Genomic DNA, 23138 nt, shown 5'->3' with positions numbered 1-23138 from the left:
CATCCTTAACATAAGTAAACATTCCCCTATTACATAAGAAGCAAAGAAATCACGAAGAAAAACATCTTGAAGAAAAATGTCTTAGCAGACGTCTTGGGATATCTTGAAATGTCTTGAAAAGGAATGTCTTATAAAACATCTTGTTGGTGATCTTGGTTCCTAGGGGTCCCCCAATGGAATTGGATACTTGGCCCTCAGTGGCTAGGTTAGTGGGCCCAATGAGATTGGATGCTAAGCCCCCTATTGAAATTGGATCCTAGCGCCCCGGTGGTTCGATTAGGAGCCCGATGAAATTAGATTTTAGGGTCCCGATGTAATTGAATACTAGACTCCCCGGTAAAATTAGATGCTAGGATCCCCCGATATTTAGGATAGGGGCTCGATGAACTTGGAAGCTAGGGCCCCTAATTGAATTGGATGCTAGGGCCCCATTGGAATTTCCTGCTAGGGCCTCATTGAAATTGGATACTAGGGGGTGGTGGAATTGCTCGCTAGGAGTCCGGCGTCTTGAAGGTTTCCCACTAGCAGGGCCTCAAGGTTTTTTCCCTGGCCCTCGTGGGTTTTTAAAGACTCTATATTATGTAACAAGCAAAGCCTATTACGTAAAAACCAAAAGTAAACAAACCCTATTACGTAACAGCTTTTTTCCTGGCCTTCTAACAATTCCTATTACGTAAAGGCCACAAGCAAACAAACTATTACATTACAATATTTTTTCTGGCCCTCTAACAAGTCCCATTACGTAACAAACAAGAGTAAACAAACCCTAGAACGTGGCAGCTTTTTTCCTGGCCCTCTAAAAAGTCCTATTACGTCCCAATGACGTAACAAACACCTGCATCTCTTAGAAAACATTCCCTATGGTGTAATTAACACCTCTTGGCTGTCGTGGATTCCCGGTATATGGATGTTGTGGAATTCAGGGATAGGAATTTTATGGAATCCATAATGCTTTCACTACTAAAAGGTAAAATTTTACTTGAAAGAAAATACTAAATAAATAAATAGTGATTTTAGTGTAGCAGGGATGCAGGCAGATTTATCTCCTTGTCACTAGTATTCATTTCATACGTATTAAAGAAAAAATCAAACTGAAAAGGAAGAGGAATTTTGGCTAGAAAGTTAAAAATAAGATAAATAAAATATGATTTGACTCCAGTAGGGATGTAGGCAGATATTTCACTTTGTCGCTAGCATTAACTTTCATCGGTGTTTAAATAAAATAAAATTTAAACGAAAAATAAAATCAGGGTCGGAAGAAAATCAATAATATTATTTAATTTATTTTTTCATCCTTTATTTTGTTCCACTGCTTCATTTAAATTAAAACTGTTTTCTATTGTTTATTAATTTCTGTGCCATATTTCTTTTTACGATAAGCTATTATTACTATTCAAAGATATAGACATTCACATATTGATAAGAAATCATACATTAGATTGGATCGTTTTAGAACCGTGTGTAGCTACCTCAGGGGTCCTGGGTGGCTTAGGAAATGTATCATTAAAATTTAAATGACAAAACAAATATGCATAAAAAAATAAATTTGTGGTAGTACATAGAGGGTTTTCGGGGTGGTATTGTGATATGTGTAGCTGTGTCGGCCATGTCAATAGGGTGAGGTATAACTTGTCCAAAAATAATGTTAAAAAGAAAATATGGAAAAAAAAACAGAGGTGATTTAGGTGAGTTGGAGCATGCGCGTCTTTATCGGGGTTCTTGGGAAAATAAGGCAACATTTGTAACAAAAAGGAGGAAAATATCATGATTAAAGAGTCAAGATTGATGTAACTGTTACCGTTTTTAGATAGAGTAACATATTGAAAGGTTTAGTTATGAAAATATGAAAAAACTACAAGTCTTAAGAGTAAAATTTACAGACAAAAGTGGATTAAAAATTGAAATAGAAAAATCAATTAAAAGCAGCCTTCTACCGATCCGTGGAGAAGAGGCAAGGTATCATTAATCTTAAAAGAGAAAAGTAAGTAAAAAAAAAGTATGGTAGTACATAAAAACATCTGAGCATCCAAAACGCTTTTAAACTGGGCGAATGTAGAATAAATTACAGGTTTTCGACCAATGGGACAAAATACGTATAAAAGGCCTAAATCATTGTTTATTTGTAACCTGACTCGAAAATTCGAGGCCTAAAAAGTTTTCCCAGTTTTTTTAAAACTTAAATCTATATGAGTTTAAACAAAGAAAATATTTCCAAGGAGTATTAAAATAGTAATTTGCATCATAAAACAAATTTCTTACTTGAGGAGAAACACATATCGGTTGTTTTATTGCACATGTGTGGGTACAGGTGTCTCAACTTCGCGAGTTGGAGAATCGGGGAATATCAGATGCCCTAGGAAGTATAGAAGCTATATAGCATGTGACGAAAAGAATTACAACCTTTACATCTAAATACTTCTGAATTGTAAGTAAGCCTAAAAAATTGTCAAAGTTAAAATGTGATAGTTAAAACACGCAAGTGTTTGGAGCAGAGGTGTCAGGTCTTTTTGTGTACTGCTGTGGACGCAGAGATGAGCTAAGATCTGGGATAGAAGATTAGGTTGGACCTTGCTTAATATATAATATCTCCCCGTGATCTAATGGCACTCTTTCACTCACTTTAGTTCGTTTTTTGTAATTATTTCATTTCTTCTGGTGATAATTTTTGTATGTTTGCATACCTGAATATCAGTGACGCACGGAGGGGGGGAATGATACGCAGGAACTCGGACCCTATCCTCAAACAATAGCCTCATTTTTATAATTTCTGGAAACTTCTTTTTAAATTATCTACTAGAATTTAATTTTTACTTTTTAAACCCTCCCCCCCCCCTAGCTATTTCTTTATTATTGGGACCCCTTGAAAATATTCCTGTGTATGTGTCTGTCTAAATTCTGGTAATTATTTATGTATTCGAAGCTGCTTGACGGGACGGTGGTGTCATTCTACCTTGAATCAGATCATTTATAGAATGTTTAATCATATCAACCTTTCCATAATCCCTGAATTCCCTGGGGGTTCCCGGAAAATCCTAGAAATTTTCTCAAATGAAAACTGGACCCCAGAAGATTAAAATTCCAAAATCAACGATTTTTATGAAATTTCACCAAAACATGTTGGACTGGTTGAGAAAATTCCAACTTTTGGCTCAATTTCGACAAACTACTACGCTCCATAGCGAACATTTGACAATAGTAGCTTTTCCATGTTCGCCTGGTTTTAATTTTCGTATTTTTGAAATTAGTATGAAAACCAACTCACAAACTACAACTTGGATGAAGTCCTGACAGGATGATGTTTTACAGGATCAGTGGATCCTGGAAACCAAAATATTGACAAAAAAGAGAGCATTTTTTTCTTCTCCATCTTTCCTTAGAGAAAAACATCTAGAGGCCAGATCAGAATTCTCTGAGTTTCAAATTTTATTTATCGGGACATATTCTTCTCATTTTCTTTTCTTTCCAGGCACAATTAGTCGAAGCAAAGCGGGTTTTAAGGTTGACCACGTTAAACAATACAGGTATTATTACTCATAAACAAATTGACAGTATCCTGAAAAGGTTTTCTTTTTATCCCTGTTTACAGCTTGAATTTCGATGATTAATTACTTTTGTCTGGCTTTAAGTTTAAGCTAGAGGATATCCTAAGGATAGCCTTTCGTTGTCTGGGTTGAGCAGAGCAAGGAACACACACAATGGACTCTTATCTGGAACAGCTATTTCTAAATTTCTAAGCTACAAAAATGCTGGTAGTCGTTTAGATGAGTAAAGTCTCTAGAAAAAGGACTGGTTTAAATCCAATAATACAAATTCAATGAAGGGCTGTAATGATTCTGTAGCCAAATTGATCAGCGGCATGATATGATATGATATAGAGGATAGATGTGAAGGGTAGTTTCCATCAACTCACTTTTATGCTTAGTATGCGAGTCAAAAGCAAGTAAAAAAATATTATGGTACTTGTATTTTACATCTTCAGCTTTGACATCAGAAATCTCGCCTCATTCGCCCAAATTCTAAAATATCCATTGAACACATTACAAAATGTATAATATTGAATACTTAAGCCACAGGTTTTATTTTTACAAGAAAATCAACAAAAAAAGATTTTTAGCTGCAATATCACAAATTTTTCCAAAACTAGAGTTTGTTTCTCCCTTTGAGCATGCGTCTCCCTATCAATATATTATGGTTATCATCCAAGTATATGGCAACTATTGTCATAAACCTTCCTTGTCCTCTCTAAAAAAGTGGAAGCACAGTCATGACTAGCTATGCAACAACGTGCTCTTCGAAAGGCAAAATTGTCTTATGACATGTTGTTTGGCAATCAAGTTTTGCAAGGATTAATTTTCGTACGGGGTATTTATACCACGGTAAAAATTTTGCTGGGTTATGTCTTGCCAGGGTCGTAGGTGAAATTTTGTCATGGCCAATTCTGCATGGGGGGAATTTTGTGGTTGATGTTGAAGCATTGATTGAAGTTAGTGGGGTCGAAGGTCGAGTTTTGAATTGGGTTTTGCTAAAATTATTGTAAATGAAACTTTTAGCTATCTTACTGTTACACTATATAGGGATTGACTCTAAACGTTTATTGAGTTGTTTTTTTTTAAACAGAAAAAGAAAGAATACGACTTACATAGATGGCGTTCCCTCTGTCCTCTTCCCAAAAGAGTCGTACTTCCCTAGCTTTGCGTTCCGATTCAGCTTGCGTCAGTCTTCTTGTAGCCATCAACTCAATTATTCTTCGATCCTCACCGTCTAAAGCTATGAGGCTACGACAGCCCGGAAGGCTAAAACAGATTAATTCCTTTTAATATTTTTTTTCTTAGGTTTTATGGGCATATTTTCCTTCTTTTTTCAATTTTTTCGTCGGGTGCTGTAAATTGATTGAATCCTTTTTACATTGTCGTTGGACTTTCGTAAGAAAAAACTAGTAATATCTCACTGCCCTGTCCTCTGTTTCAGAGTTCCTTCAAAGGTAGCTCATTTGTTGGTTTTTAAATATATTTCCCGCCATAAACAGCAAATTTAATAAAAAAGAAAGGTTAAAATTTAGTGTATCTACAATATCTTTTGACCGTGTACCTCTGCACACCAAATAACTCCATTTTAAGCTTGGCCACCAAGACGAAAGATTACACCCCGACGGTAAATTTATTCGTCGGATCCCTCTCGGGCCAATTCACTTTTAGCCATTAAATAAATAAAAAAAACACAAGCTTTGTTTTTCAAATGAATGTAAAGAGCTCATTCCTGATATGAGCGAAGCTTTCCTTTCCTCAACCCCCCCCCCCGCTTTGTACGCTAAGGTTATATAATACTATGCTAAAAGCATTTGCAAGTAAATAGGAGTAGAATTTTTTGGGCGGGGGGGGGGGGTTCGAAAGGAAATTGAAAGTTTAGCGACCTTATAAAGAATGAAAAATTATTCAAGGGCAGCCATTCGTCTTCTGTGCCCTTTTTAGCTGCCCTCTCCTCAAAGACAATCGATCAAAATTTGAGAATGGCATTTTTTTTGTAAATTGTGAAAGGCCGAGGTAAATTGTCACGAGGTCGTATCAGCAATGTTTCAGGAACGGCACAGTGTATTAAGTTCAATCTTTCAGGGATAGTGCTACTACTGCCACGAGTACTATTGCTACGCTACGAGTACTATCACTACAATTACTTCTTATGCTACGACTATTACTACTTCCAATGCTACTACTATGTGACTATGACTGTGACCACTTGTCACTGCGATTCCGAATTCTTTTCACTGCGACTTTGAATACTTGCAACTACGACTGCTACTATTACTACTACCTCTGTGAATGTGACTGACACTACTACTGCTGCTACTACTGCTACTGCTATTGAACTAAATCAAAATAATTCAAGCTTTTCGAGGTTGTCAAAGAGGCATAGATGCTATATCTCAGGAACGAAATTCTGTATTAAGTTGATATTTTCAGCGAAAGTTAAAAAGACTGTAAAAAAAGACATTACATCTATCCAGTCCACCAAAAGGGAACCTGTGCAAAATATACCAGTAAAAGATAAGGGTATTAGGTTGGAACTTTCAGGGCATATTGTTGGGGATACTGAACTAATTATAAAGACACTGCTTATTCAATTTATTAAAAAATTCCTGGGCATATGGAGTGGGTTTTTGAACCACATCAAAAGACACTATATGCATTTAATATTGTCAAAAGGGTATATGCATGACGCCCCAGGAAAGTCTAAGGGAATTTGGTTGAAACTATGGAGAAAGATGATTGATTCATGTGTCTACACTCTTCACTCAAGGCTGTATCATGATCGGTCAAAAATCCTTCAGTCCTACAAAGCCCGAAAGGTTATGCTGATTTAAACCTATTTTTGAATATTATTCCTTGTGCCCATCTATCCAAAAAGCTACATTATATCTATTATTAAGATTTACTTAAAAATTTTGCCTAAAATGTAAATAGAAAATCCAAACCTTGATTCTTAAGGTTCAAAAATGAAAAAAAGATTTGAAAAATTATTTTATTAAGCATTAAAAAAAAGGTAGTGTCTTTTAAAAACAAACTGATGCTTTTTAGAGACCAGAATAATATATGCCCTTTACTCAAATTAAAATAGATTTTAAATATTTTCTGTTTTCTAACGTTAATTATTTTAGTAGTAGTGAAGGGATTCCGGAAGCCTGTAAGGACATCATTTTCATATATCCTAAAAAACCTAATCGTATGTACCCTAAAACTCCTGGGGCTCTAAAGACACTAGATCCGATGACCTATTTACATGAGCGTAGTACAAGAGATACATCATTAGCATTATTCCACCGGCAACTCATTTACAAATACCTGTCTAGGCATGATTAACGAGAAAAAGTAAACCGTTTCATTTGATTTCAAATTTGACAAATACAATTTATGATATAGTACTGAACTTTAATTGACAGCAGCTATAACATAGTCATAGTGTAACTGCTTGTATTGTCACATTCATGGGAATGAGTGCTTATATCTACAATTCTTTTAGAGGAAACTTATGGTCATTCATGTCCAGCCTCCAAGGGGCCCAATACCCCTCTCCACCTTTTTACCTCCTCCATTTTTTAGACTTCGAATTTTCTGGACTTGGATTGGAATTCTTTTGGACTTATAACTTTCTGAAATTAGAATTTTCGGGAATGTTTGTATTTGGAATTTTTAAAGAAGCCTGTTGAAATTTTTTGTAATCTGTTTTGCACAAAGCTCGATGAAGATACGTTTCTTTGAATCAAATGTGTGGTTCAAAAGTTTTTGGACTCTGTTTTACGCAAAGCTCGATTAAGATACATTTGTTTCAAAAAATGCGTGGTTCAAAATGTGTACTTTTTTTGCACAAAGCTCAATTAAGATACGTTTCTTTGAATCAAATTTGTGATTCGAAGTGTTTTGTACTCTGTTTTGAGTAAAAATAGAAAAAATACATTTCATGGTAAAGATACATTTCTTTGAATCAAGTATGTTGTTCAAAATGTTTCATGCTCTGTTTTGCACATAGCTCGATGAAGATAAGTTTCTTCGATTCAAATGTGTGCATCAAAATGTTTTTGTACTCTGTTTTGCACCAAGCTCAATGAACATATGTTTCTTTGAATCAAATTTATGGTTCGAAATGTTAAGTACTCCGTTTTGCAAGCATGATATATTAGATATGGTATACTAGATTCAAAAATAAGTGAATTAGGTTTTTACCAAAGTCTGAGAGAGATGAATCAGATTTTTTAGAGTTTGAGACATATGAATTGAATGTTTCAAGATTCAGTCAGACAAAGACACTACTACCAGCTCACAAGTCGTATAATAGAGTCTGAAATAGATGAAATAGGTTTTCACCAGAGTCTGAGAGAATTGAATTGCTTTTCTTTATAAAATTAGGACATATAAAGGGGAACTCGTCAAGATTCACTCAGACACAGAACTCACAAGTATACCAACTCACAAGTGGTATAGTAAAGGCTGAAACAGGTGAACTAGATTTTTAGCAGTGTCTGACAGAGATGAATCGGATTGTTTTAAGGGTTAGAGGCATATAAAGAAGGGATTTATCAAGATTCAGTCAGACACAGACACTACTACCAGCTCAAAGTGGTACACTAGACTCTGAAGTAGGTGAATTGCGTTTTCAACAAAGTCTGAGAGAGATGAAATGAATCGGATTCTTTTTAGAGTCAGAGACAGATGAAGTGGGAATTCATCAAGATTCAGTCAGACACAGGCACTACTACCAGCTCACAATTGGTATACTAAGGTCTGAAATAGATGAATTAGATTTTACCAAAGTACTAGAGTCTACTACCAGCTCACAAACGGTATACTAGAATCTGAAATAGATGAATTAGGTTTTTACCAAAGTCTCAAAGAGATAAACCGTATTCTTTTTAGAGTTAGTGACATACTAAGTGGGAATTTATCAAGATTCAGTCAGACAGAGACGCTACTACCAGCTAATAAGTGGTACACTAGAGTCCGAAATTAGGTTCTTACCAAAGTCATTGAGAGATGAATAAAATTCTTTTTAGAGTTAGAGACATACAAAGTGGAAATTTATCAATATTCGGTCAGACACATACACTACTACCAGCTCACAAGTGGTATACTAAAGTATGAAATTTGGCGAATTGGGTATTTACCAAAGCCTGAGAGATATGAATCAGAGTCTTATTAGAGTTAGAGACAAAAAGGGAATTTATGAAGATTCAGTTAGAGTGAGACATTAATACCAGCTCAAGCATGGTATACTAAAGTCTGAAACTGGTGAAGTAGAACATTAGAATTAGAGACATATGAAGTAGGAATTTATCAAGATTCAGCCACACACACAGACACTCTAACAGCTAAAAAGTGTTTTACTAGAGTCTGAAATAGGTGAATTAGGTTTCGGGGCGGCAGGTTAGGTTACAATAAGTTAACTACTTTTAAGTTAGTTCCGTTTGGGTTAGAGTAGCGTGGTCGGTCACGCTAATCCCTCTCAGACTTTGCTAAAAACCTAATTCACTTATTTCAGACTCGTTCATACTACTTGTGAGCTGCTAGTAGTGTCTGTGTATGACTGATTTTCCACTTCGTATGTCTCTAACTCTAAGAAAAATCTTATTCATCTCTCTCAGACTTTCGTAAAAACCCAATTTATCTGTTTCAGACTCTAGTATACCCCATGTGAACTTGTAGTAGCGTCTGTGTCTGATTGAATCTTGGTAAATTCCTAATTTACATGTCTTTAATTCTAAAAAGAATCCGATTCGTCTCTCTCAGATTTGATAAAAACTTAATTCATCTATTTCAGACTTTAGTATACCACTTGAGAGCTAGTAGCGGTGTCTGTGTCTGACTGTATCTGGATAAATTCCCACTTCATATGTCTCTAACTCCAAAAAAATCCGATTGATCTCTCTCAGACTTTGGTAAAAATTTAATTCACTTTTTTCAGACTCTAGTATACTCCTTGTGAGGTGGTAGTAGTTTCTGTGTCTGATTGAATCTCGATAAATTCCAACTCAAAATGGCTCTAACTTTAAAAAAATCCGATTCATCACTCTCAGACTCTGGCAAAAACTTAATTTACCTATTTCAGACTCTAGTATACCACATGTGAGCTGGTAGTAAAGTTCAAAATTCTAAGTCCAAGAAATCGACTTCAAAAAATTCCAGAGTCCAATAAAGTCTAAGTCCCAAAAAATTCTACGTTCAAAAAATACGACGTCCGAAACTTCTAAGTTTAAAACAAGGCGGAGGTAAAATTTTGGGAAGGGGCATTTGGCACCTTGGAGGTTGAACATGGATGACCGTACGTTGCCTCTAAAAGACGTGTTTATATAAGCACTCATTCGCACGATCATGATGATACAATTTATTGTATATGCAATTAGGTTTACGGTATATGAAAATGATGTCCTCATGGGCCGCTTAATCCCTCCACTACTTTTATTAAGCAATAAAAAAATATAGTGTCTTTTAAAACAAACAGGTGGTTCTTAAACACCAAACTGTTATTTAGCTTTACCCGAAACAAAATAAAATTTGAATATTTCTGATGTCTAACGTTAAGCAGTCTAAAAATAACAAGACTTTCAGGAATGAATATCAATGCATAATAAACTGTAAATCTACATTCATTTGTTCTTCTCAGTAATCTTGAATATTAGTTGTTTTTTTTTTGTTATGACAAATAAAAGCACGTAACCCGAAATAAAAATAATTTTTTTTGTAAAGCACAAATAACGTTCTGGTCTTTAGAAGGCATAACGTGAGCTAGCCCTATTTCTGTTATAGTTTCTGTTTTTTCTTATTTTTTAGTGTTTCTATTTAGTCATTGACAGTTATTTGTGGTCGTTGTACGCTCTAATTATTATTTGACTTTATTTCTGTTTGTCTTTGGTTTATTGTAGGCCTAGCTCTTTACTTTTCTCTTAAAACCTTCTTAACCATGGTTACCTTAGTAACCATGACTTGAAATGGTAAACCTTCAGCTCCTTTCTAACCCAAGCACAGGGTTGCCACCGGACCAAAACATTCGTAAGGCCCAGCATCTTAAAAACGTAACTTTTATGTAACTTTTGACAGGAAAGTTAGTTTTCAAGGCAGGATGCGTTTATTTCAGTATCAAGAGTGGCACTTAGAAGGGGGAGGGGGAGCATTTGTTGCCTGTATATTTTGAAAAAATATTGTTTTATTTTATCTCATTAAAAAATCCCCCTCAAAATTTTAAGAGAAACTTTTTTGTTTCATGATTAAAAAACTTAAAAACTCCGTCCTCCTTTCTAACTTTTAATGAATTGGAATCCTTATTTGCTTCTGCAGCATAAAAAGCCAAGCATTCAAGACGGAATTCGGCCTTTTCTCTCAAGCAATTTTGAATGACACTTGGTTCTCGCGCAAGAAAATAAAAATAAACCATTAACAGGATCTTCATTCATCTTTTTAAACATAACGCAAGAGAATGTGGAAGAATGAAACGAATCAGGTGCATATTCTAAATAGGGCGCATTTGCTCAAGTTCTACCAAGATGTGCCTTAGTCTGTTAAGGTTTGTCATCGATTTGGATGTAATTCAGGATACTTTTGAGAAAAACAAAAGTAATAATTGTTTTTTTATTCCACAATACCTAGATTCACAGCTCAAAAAGATATTTGCCTAGGACTTAATTTAAAACTTTCTTTTTATCCAGATTTAATACAAACATATTAGATACTCATACAGCGAAGCAAACATAATTAATTTGGGAACATGCTTAACTTGGGAGTTTATTCTTTTCATTTCCTTGCTTTTCTTGCAATGGTTTCCAGGATTTCCCAAGAACTTGGTTCAGGAATCTCTCTTTTGTCATGCATAAGATCAAAAACAGTTTACGGATTGAGTCCATTGTCGATTGGGGTATTTATATCTTTAAGTCAGAAAACTGACGCTTTGTGGCAGCACTAGACTGGGGTAGACAAGTCAATGTCAGCGTAAAATTTTATAAAATCGTAAGAAAAGATTGTCAGCCTCATCTCTTAGATTGACAAAATGATTAACATCTAAATCTGGCTTACTTATTATAAGAGAAAAATGTCTCTACTCTGTGTCTCATCATCGACATGAGAGAGGTATCCGTGAAACATATTAAACAGGAAAAACAAATGGTTTTACTTGCCGGGTAAGCAAAATTTACTTTACTAGTTTCGAGAATCTTGAAAATTAACTGTAAATGGATAGGTTTTTCCAGGCCTCAACTGACTTTTGCTAATGAAATTGGATCTGTTTCTCGAAGCTACGCTCAACTTTAATTTATGGACTTTTAAGTCTGCACTCTGAACTTCAAAGTTTAGTCTGTTAACTTTGGATTGACCAAATCCAAATAAAGATGAGACTCTGAACCTTTACATCTGAAAACGGTATCTTAAATTTATTTAAGATATCGCCTTTCAAATAACATTTCTAATAACTTTCCTAATAATACTTATATTCACAGTTATATTGTTATCATTGCTCCGAGGCTGAATTTCATCGGATTCGAAATAGCAGAAACTGGTCTTAACAAGAGAAAAAGTAATCACGAGATTCAACACAGCAATGAAATGTATTTCTACAGTTGTATGTGGGACCTCAGAGGGGAGGGGGATAAAATGTCAAAAAATTGACCAGGATACTTCCAAATAGCCTAACATAAAATCAGGAATGCCAGCATTACTAATCTCCCCTCCTCCTCAATGCTTGGGTATAGCCTTGGTTATAACTGAAAATTACCTCTTTTTGACAGTTTCAACTATTTTTTCAGTATCATCTGTTCATGATTCCAAATAAAAACAGGAAGTTTTGTTTATAGCCTGATATTATGTCCAAGCATTTGGAAGGAGTTGGGGTTGGTGTCTAAAGAGTAACAGATTTATCACCTTATAATCACATATTTAAAAATTAATTATAAAGAAAATAGCTGCTATTATTACTTAACTATGTTTTTATATAAATTTTTCTTCATGACTTCAGCTTGCTTCTTTTGTGTATAATTTCAACATGAGTGTTGACTGAATAAGAATCGACTGATACAAGCTGTTGACCATAGACAAGATAGGGCAAAATCTATTTGCTTTCTTACATCATTGCCTCACATAAGAGATTGTTAGTCTAACTTACCATGCGAGTAAGCGAAACGGTTGTTTTCTCATCCTTAAGATTAAAGAATCGTGTCATAATATTAGACCATCCCGATATGAAAAAATGTCGATAGTCATGTCAGTGTAATTGAACCGGGAACAGCGGGAATTTTTCACGGGGAAAAATTGATTATTCAGAGTCAACTCAGAAAACGTGCATCTTATTCATTATCAAGATTGTAACATAAATTCAAAAACGCAACAAAAATGTAACGTTTTTAGGACCGAAACGTAAAAGCAACCTTTTACTTAAAACGCACCAAAATTAGTACGAACGTAACCTCGGTGGAAACCCTCCCCACGCAACTACTCTCACACAAATCCAGATCAGTAATACAACATATAGTAAAAAAAAACTATATATATATACGATTTTTGGCACTTGGTTTTTCATTTGGTACAATCTTGAAAAATAACAAGAAATTTAATTTAACGCTTTCAAGCTCGAAGTCAATTGGGATTTTAGGTTTGCAAAGACCCATGAAGATTTCAACGTGAAAGAGTGAACCTAATTGTCTTCTTTGTCTACACATCTACAGAGACTTGGTTTTTTTTTTTTACCTCGTTTTCTTATCCTTTTTTGTTAGAATAAAAGATAATGGCGCCATTGGGCTTCTCGAAACGTCTCAAATTCCTTCCCACTAACAAAAACAATGCGGTAAATTTCGCTTTAGTCCATTGACACCATTAACAAACTTTTTTCTGTGCAAGGATCATTACCATATACAGTCAAGTCAAATTCACAACCTTATCAATCGTTATAACTAGTTTTCAAAACAAAGCCGACTTGATTTTAATAGGCAGTCAATTCACTCACATGATGATAGATCTGGTGTAATTTGTAATTCATACCTTTAAAAAACGAAACCTTGAAATATGCTTTTGTACTTCCATTAATTCTTTGCAGTTTGCCATTAGGTTTGCTAAACTGCTATATCATCAAATAATCACACTATGAAGGAATAAATCACCGTCTCCACGCATAAGAAATAGTGGAAGAAACAGTGGTAAATTCTCAGATAAATTCAAATACTAGATTTTAAGAGGAAGGGTTTCGGATTCGAAGTGGGATTAAATAGAGAAAACAAGTTTTTTATTATTTTAAAAAAGCTTCTTATTGTTCTAATTAAAATAACTATGTGTTCCAGGAGTCATTCTCAAAGAATTGGGACAAAATTTAAACTTTAGCATAAAGAGCGAGGTGTTGAGGAGGGGGCAGCCCCTTCATATACGCAATAATTTTTGTTCGTTTTATGTTTTAATGTTAAATTTTACTTTCAGTTGAAAAAACTTGTTTTTTTAATACAATTTCTGATCGTTTTTTTTAATACCAAGAAATCTGGCTTAACCTCCACGGAAAAATACCTCCTCTCCACAGATATAATCTCTAGACAATTCATTTCTGGTGAAAATTTACCCGAACAATTACCCTTAGTATCTCCACTCGTAAAACTGAGTCGGCAAAGAGAAAGCTAGCCAAGGAGGATTTCGTATTTGAATTCTTGCAGATTCCCCTATCATAAAATTCCCCTTGAAAAATTCTACCTCTGAAAACTTCCCTCCCCATGGAAAATTCCTCCTTTAGAAAATTAGATCTCCCCCACACGAAAAATGTATGCTTACTTACTGCCTTGTTTCCAAATAACATGTTACCAAACACGTAGATAATAGACAAGGTTTATAACTTAAAGATATTTTCTCACGGGTTGTGGGGGGTCATATTATCTCCAAGGGCATAGCGTTTTGGCTTTTTAAATATGTTGAACGAAATCGCTATCTCAAAATTTTGATCGGAGGATTTGGAGACAATATAGGCGTGAGAGGGGGCCTAGTTGCCCTCCGATCATTTAGTCACATACAAGGGCCCTATAACTTTCAGTCTCCGTTCAAATGAGCCCTCTCCCAATTTTGTAGGAGAACTAGGTTAATATGATAACCCCTGGGGGGAAAAAGAACAAATAAACACGCATCGGTGATCTTTCTTCTGGCAAAAATGACAAAATTCAACATTTTAGAGATAGGTGCTTGAAACCTTTAGAGTAGGGTTTTCTGATACGTTGAATCTGACGGCGTGATTTTCACTAAGATTCTGTGCTTTTTATGGGGCATTTCTCCCTTTATTTGAAAATCAGGCAAATTTTCTCAGGCCTGTAGTCTTTGATGGGCAAAACTAAAGTTAATGAAACTTCTATATTTTGAATCAACATAATAAGCCGATTCTTTCAATATTAAATAAAAAAGAAAAATATTTTTTAACTGCAAGTAATATGCAGCATTAAAACTTAAACGAACAAAAATTATTCCGTAAATGAAAGGGGTTGTTTGGTGACTTAAAAATGTAACTAGATTTTTTTTTTACGAATGTTTTTTATAGTAATAAACATACTTATGTTACAAATTAACTTACGTAACGAAATTCTATATTTGTGTATTTTTATCACGTATATGAGGGGGTTCGCTCCCTCGTCAATACCTCTCTCTTTACACTAAAACTTGAATTTTATCCCAAATCTTTTTGAATGACCCCTGAATCACAAATCCAAACCTAAGAATGACCCCTTATCCAAACCTAAGAATGACCCCTGAATCACAAAGACCGTTGAATAAATAGTTGAAATTACTAAAAATACTTTAAAGTAAAGAGCAAGGTATTGAGGAGGAGCCGAACCCCATAATATACGTAATAATTTATGTTCGTTTCAAGTTATAATGCTGCTCATTACTTCCAGTTGAAAAAAAATATTTATTTTCTCGTTATTTTCTCTTCCCTCATGATAAATTCCTCCATGGAAAGATCCTCCCATGTAACCTCTTATGATCACCCCTTGGAAAAGAAAAAAAACACGCATCCATGATCTGTCTTCTGGGAAAAATTACGAAATTTCACATTTTTGTAGACAGGAGCTTGAAATTTCTACAGCAGGGTTCTATGATACGTTAAATCTGATGGTGTGATTTTGTTACGGTTCTATGACTTTTATGGGCTGTCCCCCCTAGTTTCTAAAACAAGGCAAATTTTCTCAGGCTCGTCAGTTCTAATGGGTAAGATTAAACTTGATAAAACTTGTATGTTTAAAATCAGCATTAATATGCAATCCTTTTGATGTAACTACTGGTTTCAAAATTCCGTGTTTTAGAGTTTAGTTTACTATTGAGCTGGGTCGCTCTTTACTGGTCTTTACCACGAGGTGTTTCATGGATTCTAAGGGCGCATAGCTCTTACTGAAGGTTGAAGAGTAGCAAAAACCTTGAAATTTAAGGATTTCTTCTTAGCATATAATAAAAAAAAATCAGATAGAATTAACGTTAGAGTTAGTTTTTTTTTTTCCATATGGCCAATAGGTAGTTCTCACCATGCGAACTGGAATCTGACGTATGCATTTCTGTAAGGACTTGATTAAAGCTTTTTTTGTTTTTCAGTAAATGCTAGTTGACGTTGCTGCAGGGTCCTTTCTCATGGCACAAGCCAGACAACCACTCATACGATTGGTCCACCTAGTCTTGGTCAACCGATATCTACTTTAAGTGGGACTTGTGTCTTGATCTCATTTTGCGAACCATGGCTATCGTATCTTGTTGGCTAAATATGACAAAGGCGAAGGGCTAATTGAACTTGTTATCATCGAGAGCTGTCAAAAATTTGAGATCTAAGCTGATTGCATTTATGTAATGAACGGGTGCAGAATACAACAGATCTGTCGTGTGTTCTGTCACCTTAACAGAACTTCGAAAAACTGGGAATTTTAAATATAGCAACAACAAACAAAAACAACAATTTTTCAAAGAAAGTGAAGAGATAAATTTCTTCCTTCATACTGATCGAAAGGACCAACCATTGATAGTTGAAGATTTTTAGCCAATAGTCTACTTGTCGAGGGCAAGCGGCAATTGGAAGCGGACCCATAAGTTACAAAGCGGAAGTGAATGACAAAATTTTATCACAAGGTAGCGTGACATCCGAAATTTCGTATATGAATTCAATCGACCATTCATTTTAGAAATACCCATAAACAGAATTTCTCTGAAGAGGACCTTATCAGCTTTCAAACATTGCCGGACACAGAGATGTAACCCACAAGCAGGGGTGTAGCTCCATTATTTTTATCGGTGGAGGGGGCAAAAAGGGTCCATATCCGGAGACTTCGGGGACATGGGCTATACAATACTTTTTTATCCAAGTTATTGGGGGCAGCTGCCCTCCCCCCAAAAAAGCCACTGCCAATAAGTACCACTCCCAGCTTTACTAAGTAATTTGATCCAGAGCGATCACAAAGATGTAAGCATTAGCCTTTGGAAAACCTTTAATCTTCTCTCTACGAGTTTCTGCTAACCAAATAGAGTAAAAAAAAGCGGGAAAGACACGTCAGTACTAACCATTCTAAATACATATTAAACAATTATTTTATCCTTTATTCATACGAAATTTTCAAATACATGACATTAGCAAAGAACAAATGGGCTATATGAAAACAATTATTTTGCTTTAATTTCTAACATTTACTGCTGTTACTACTAACAACAAGTCTTTGTCTGTAAGAACTATGCACTTTTTTCCAATGATTTTTCTTTTAAATACATTTTTATTGCCGCGTTGTAGGTAACGTTACTCATCTTTCGAGACATTTGTATACGGTAAGCAAATTGTCATCTTGCGGTGTTCTCTCCCATCCACTGTTCCAGGTAAAAGATCTTTCATGTAAAACATCTTCTGCTACCAGAAAACTGTTCGCAATTAATTTTATCCACACGGATGTCTCCTTACATGGCTGCAACTAAACCTGATAAAAATAACCGTGATTCTCTTTTTTTTAATTGGATGATGGGACCATCCATCAAATTATACGAAAATAAGCAATTATTTTCTGCATCTATGCTCATATCCCTTTTAGTAGTTTTCGTGAAGTCTCTATCGTTCTCCTTATATATTAATTTTTTTTTTCCTGTATTCCATATTGTACAAAATTCAAGCTTATCGATTGAAGGAAACAGCTTGAACAACAAATATTGGTGACCGAGCATCTTTATCACTCTCAGAAACTCCTTTATTAGTTTTCAGTACCTAAATGTAGGAATCAAAATTTTGGGAATGTTTTTTATTGATAAGGATATCTGCTTGATCCTCCACATAACATCGAGTAGAAAGGAAACATCATGCTTAAATCTGCCTAATATGGCGAACCTTCACTTTTGATTATTGGCCTTCTCTGTGATAGTGATCTGATATCTCATATTTGTCAGCAGAAGAATATGCTTGAACTGAATAAAGATTGCACAAACTTAAACTTGAACCCCAAATTTTCATTGCTATGTTAATAAGAAAAGGAAAAATGAAGGTTCCGTCACACTGGCTCTACTGTTCCAAGTTACTGAGATAACAATAAACTGCATTGCAGCAGCCATGATTAGTCAATGATTTGACGAATTCAAGTGTCTTCTGATTTTGTGGCAAGTCTTGCTTACTATATCCCAAAATGTCAGAACTACAAGCATTTCTTGGCTATTACTCAGCTGTTGAAAGATGAAAGCATTCACAAACTATAAACTGTGCACATTCATTAACAAAATGGCAAAAAGACAGGCCAAGATGGCTACTAAATGTATGTAATAAAGTTAACAATAGACCATGGAGAAACTGATTTAGCGTTTTATAAGGAGGCTTATCTTCTTAAACAGCGTTTAAGAGGAATTCTGAGAGTTTTTATGGATTCCTGGTTTGCATGTAGTTTAGTTTTATACCGTTTGTGTCTACATCTAGACTGAACTTTCAACCACCCCTAATTAGCCGTGGTTCAGTGCAATCGCGTGAGGTTAGAGTTTAGCTATATTTATGGGGATGTGACTAGCTGAGGGAAATTGGAAATATGGGGATTTGAAAGATGGAAAAATATATTAGCCAAAAAATAACTAAGCATGGAATAAAAATTGAGCAAATAGAGTTGCTTGATAAAAGTGTAACAGGAAATACTTACTAACTCCTTAGCACCCTTACATTCACAGACAAAAAAAAATCAGTCAAGAATTGTCAGTATAACAGCCAAAAATGTTTTCCATGTTCAACATACATTGGTCTATTGAGATTAGATACTACGTGTCTATTGAGAACTAAAATTGAAATATTTTTGACATTACCTTCGAAGACTGTTGTCTATAAATTCTTGAGCAGTCATACTCCGAAGCTGACGCAAGGAGCCTCCTCTGGACCTGCCGTGAAAACCCTTGAGTCTCGGACAAGATCTTTGCTGACTATCTTCTCTGAAATAAAAAAATAAAGTTATAACATTTTCATTTTTCACAATTTTCGTTTTATTTAAAAACAGTTTTCATAGCATTAGCAAGAGTTTCAACTAAATAACGCTATCTCTGACAACAAAAAAAGAAAAAAACCAAGCGTGATTAATTGGATTTGTATAAAACGGAATAAAAGAATTTCCGAATCGACTAGTTCTGCATCTTATTGACTCGAACTTGTTCGTGCATCAAGTATTGGCTTTGGGGGCAATAAGAGGAGAAAACAATGCACTGTATTTTTCACTAGTGAGGAGCAACGTTCCAAATTTGTACTGAGATGGAATCTCTGTTCTCTAAGCGTTAGTATTTTCAACGTTGCAATTGCATTTACATACGTTACATATTTTGGGGACCCATATGATTTTTTCATTCGTTTTTGAACAGCCTCGAGATGGTCACTTAAGAAGTCAATGTTTTGCACCTATGGTCCCCAAACAGGGCACACAAATTCAAGCAAGGGACGTATATAGTAGATATACGCTAGTTGTAACTAATTCAGTGGGAATCCTTGTCGTTAGTAGTGGAGAGAAGATGGGTCCCATTAAAACACCCTTAGTTGGGCACTATAGGTTACCTATACTTAGAGTCATGCGTAGAGTGAATAGGGCAATTCACTCTACGCATGAGAATTGCCCTAATGTCAAATATCAGATGAAACTCCAGAGGGTACATTTCTTTTGCAGACTTCCATAGGACTCACATTTGCATATAGCTATGAGGCCCTAGCAACCAGCCATAGCAGACAGATCCAAAGTAAGGCTGGGTTTTTAATATAATTCATATTAATAAGAAAGTAGAATTCAGAAAGAGAACAGTTTTAACATACTCTTTATCATGGGGTTTTTATTTGACAATACATGTTTGCTAAAATGAATGGTTTGTTTAAACTATTAGAAGTTTATAGTGGAGCTGGTAGCAGCATGAATGATGTAAAGACAAGAGTACCAAACGTAGCAGTATAAATTACAAGAGAATCTCGACTAAGTGTTAAACGGGATGATATGTATGCAAGATATATGATATCATTGGGCAAATTCAAATTAGAGAAGCAGTTATGTTTTGCAGCAATACTTGAAATAGTGCATATACAAAGACTTCAAACTGCTTTAAATGTAATAATGAAATACCTTGAGGACAACAATTTGAATCAGTAAGCGAAAAATCAGTGATATATCGCTATAGTATCGAAAATGTTTTTCTTGTGTGATATTTTTAGTAGGTTACTGTTCCTCTAGGAATATTCTTGAAGTAGAAAATATCTTAGTTAGTCTGTAGTCAGTTATGAGAGTGTTAGCATTTAAGAATGGATGGATTTGAGAAACAAAAGGCCATGCAGACTCTAGTGATTTTGAAAAATGTTTGATTCTACATGATGATTTTCCAGAGTTATTTCTTCAAACGAAGATATTTTCTCAAATTATGCTTAACGATAGAACGAGAAGTGATTCTTCGTCTTTGGACTATTGTATATAACTGTTACTTCGTGGCCCAAACGCATTTAATTCATTTATTGATATATTAATTGGAAAGAAACAAAATGATTTTGTGGATTTGCTTTTGAAATACCTTAGAAATTCAATGAGGATTCAACAATCTATCCAAGTGATTTTTCATAAGAACAACAAATAAATCAACAATTTGGAAGATCCTGTCCAAAAAGATTTTCTGATGTCACTCGGTTACTCCTCTCTCTATATAGAACTAGAATAGAACACTCTCTTTATCTATCATATAAAAGTTTCATTTTAGCAGTGAGAGTGTCAAAACTGAAAACATGTTCTATACTATATGTATAGATGTTCTATATGTACAATATACATGTATACACTGGACAGCTGGTCATCATGTGAGAATTTTAAAATCATTGACAAGTCTGATAAATAATGTAATTTATGTAATCCGTGTAAATTGCATAGATATTATACAGCACAAGTTAAAGACCGTAATTCCTGTCTTGAAGAGATTTGTGACTCTCATACTAGAGAATTTCTATCCTCCAAATGTCAATATGATATATGTAATCAGTGGCAGAATACCTATCCCGGTGTGATTGGAAATAAAGAACCCTAAATGAGATTTTCGTTTATTTCCAAGAGACTGGTATCGTCGTTGGTTTATAATTGTTTTGATAGGAAGAATCAGGACTACGCTTCAACTGTTGGAATAACAGAAGAATCTGATCTCTACATCATTGTTGTGAAGACAATGGCTACTATGATCATAAGCCTACTAATTTTTATTTTGTTGTTACAGAAAGTGATTCTCCATTTGAAAACATAGTATGCGACATGGCTTCAAATAAGCAAATTGAAACACGTGAGTTTTACAGTATTAATAAAAATAGTATCAATGACTACCTAAAGAAATACAATAATAGTGAAGATACATTGTACTGCAGACAATATGACCCTGGCTTTGCACATCGAGATCAGTATGCAGTGAATTCAGATGATCCGATGCCATTACTTGTTCTCGACAGCTACCTATACATAGAAGAAGAAAGCTAAAAAGACGAAAAAACTATTTCGTATGTATATATACATTTTTAAGTAATAAACGAATTTACAAATATTTTGAGAATATTTATTTGTAAGGCACTGAAATCAATATTATAAAGGTATTAAAGAATATTTTCCAAAGGAAATTCATTCAGACGAGGATTGTCTACGTAAATGTGGAAAAATTCAAGTATAGCCACGACACTGGAAAACAAAATATAGTAGTGCATGAAAATCACCGCTTTTAATCGTCAAATCTTGCATTCTCTTCTGGTCTTGAATAATGGTTTTTCAACTGCTTTCAATAGAATTATTGATGTGAGGAGTGTACAATGTATATGGTTGGCCAAAAGGATCAACAATTCTATATTCTTCGCTTTTTGAAAGATGCAGAGCCAATGACCAAGTCTATAAGGTTGACAGACAGCTATTAACAATGATAATGGTATTATTAACACTTTGAGTTTTCAAGGAAAGCCAATGGTATACAATAGGATTTGTATTTGAACTTGTACAGATCCATATTAAATACGCTGATTATTTGATTTATGTTCATGGTGCGAGGTTTTGTAGAATACTAACTTCGGGAGTGATTACCCAGTAAGTTTCAACTTGATTTAATGAGATTAATGCAATCTCTCAGGTAATGACTCGGCAAATGTGCAAAATAAATGAACACTCCTTGTTCGTACAAAACTCATATCTTGAGCGCCAGACAAGTCGAATGCAATGATACCATGAGTTTTTGCAAATATTGTATCTGTTATAGCATTTTCAAATAAATTTGATTCTTGATATAGAGATTGTATTGTTAACTCGTACAGTGTCCTACAGGGTTTATCAAAGAGTAAATTGTAGAGTGGGATTTCATTTAATTTACAAACAAAGGAGGAAAGTCCAAAAACTTCAAACTTGTATGGACAACTTATCTACGATCCTATAGAGTCCTGTGGTGGCGCAGTGGATTTAAACTTAGCTTGGTAATACGGGACCCAGAGATCGAATCACGCTACAGGAATACAATGCAGGGTCGACGCAGGGAACTTAGTATTCGAGAAGCGTCATTAATTCTTAGATACGATCCTATAGTACTAGCACGTTTTTACAAAGGTCAATACCCGTTTTGAGGGAATTTCACCATTGATAAACGAAGAGTCGGTGAAGATGCGTGAACTCGTAGCAGTACGTCAAAGATTGTATGAGGAACAGGTAGTTTAATATTATTTCCACCAGCTCTCAGTTTTTCCTCTGCTAAAGCAACAAAGCTCATAACCTGTTACTTTCGTACGTGAATTATTGTCCAGATGAGAGAGACTGTTACATCGGGTAGTGTAGGAAGTTCCTTTCATAAAATGAAATTGGATGGAGCAAGCGTTAATTTTTGTCCACCTTAACATTCGGTGTTAGCCATTGGGTTGCATTAAATATCTCGTGATTTATTTTCCCAAAAAACAGAGTTCACTAGTTGTCACCTCTTTAACTGCAAATGTAGTGTCAGTGCCTGTCTTATATTCAAATCAATTGGCTGAGCCTCTCAATTCCTTATATGACTTTGGTGACATCAGCATAAACTGAGTATGGCTCATATAATTTGAGTGATTGTTGCTATTGCTCACCAATGTTTCATTTACTTAGACACTGATTTGTCGAAAGAATTATAAGATATTCTATCAGTAAGACTTGGTGTTTCATTGTCAGA

The 23138-nt window shown here is 34.9% G+C and overlaps 1 protein-coding gene and 1 long non-coding RNA gene across 4 annotated transcripts in view; one reads left to right on the top strand and one right to left on the bottom strand.

Moving 5' to 3' along the window:
• LOC136030225 (trichohyalin-like) overlaps positions 1-23138 on the bottom strand; it is a 185779-nt gene that overhangs the window by 31666 nt on the left and 130975 nt on the right. For all 3 annotated transcript variants that reach the window (XM_065709039.1, XM_065709040.1, XM_065709041.1), the window contains 2 exons: positions 18783-18905; positions 4640-4793 (listed from right to left, as the gene is read on the bottom strand). In XM_065709039.1, coding sequence (XP_065565111.1) covers positions 4640-4793; positions 18783-18905 — 277 coding nt within the window. The remainder of the gene's footprint in view (positions 1-4639; positions 4794-18782; positions 18906-23138) is intronic.
• On the top strand, positions 2348-22227 carry LOC136030226 (uncharacterized). The gene is made up of 3 exons (XR_010618215.1): positions 2348-2425; positions 16074-16598; positions 19846-22227. It is a non-coding gene; the product is annotated as an uncharacterized LOC136030226 (long non-coding RNA).

Source organism: Artemia franciscana, chromosome 8 (assembly GCF_032884065.1).
Source record: "Artemia franciscana chromosome 8, ASM3288406v1, whole genome shotgun sequence".
Taxonomy (NCBI): Eukaryota; Metazoa; Arthropoda; class Branchiopoda; order Anostraca; family Artemiidae; genus Artemia; species Artemia franciscana.
Note: the sequence above shows the minus strand (reverse complement) of the source record. Positions and strands in the feature narration are given on the sequence as shown.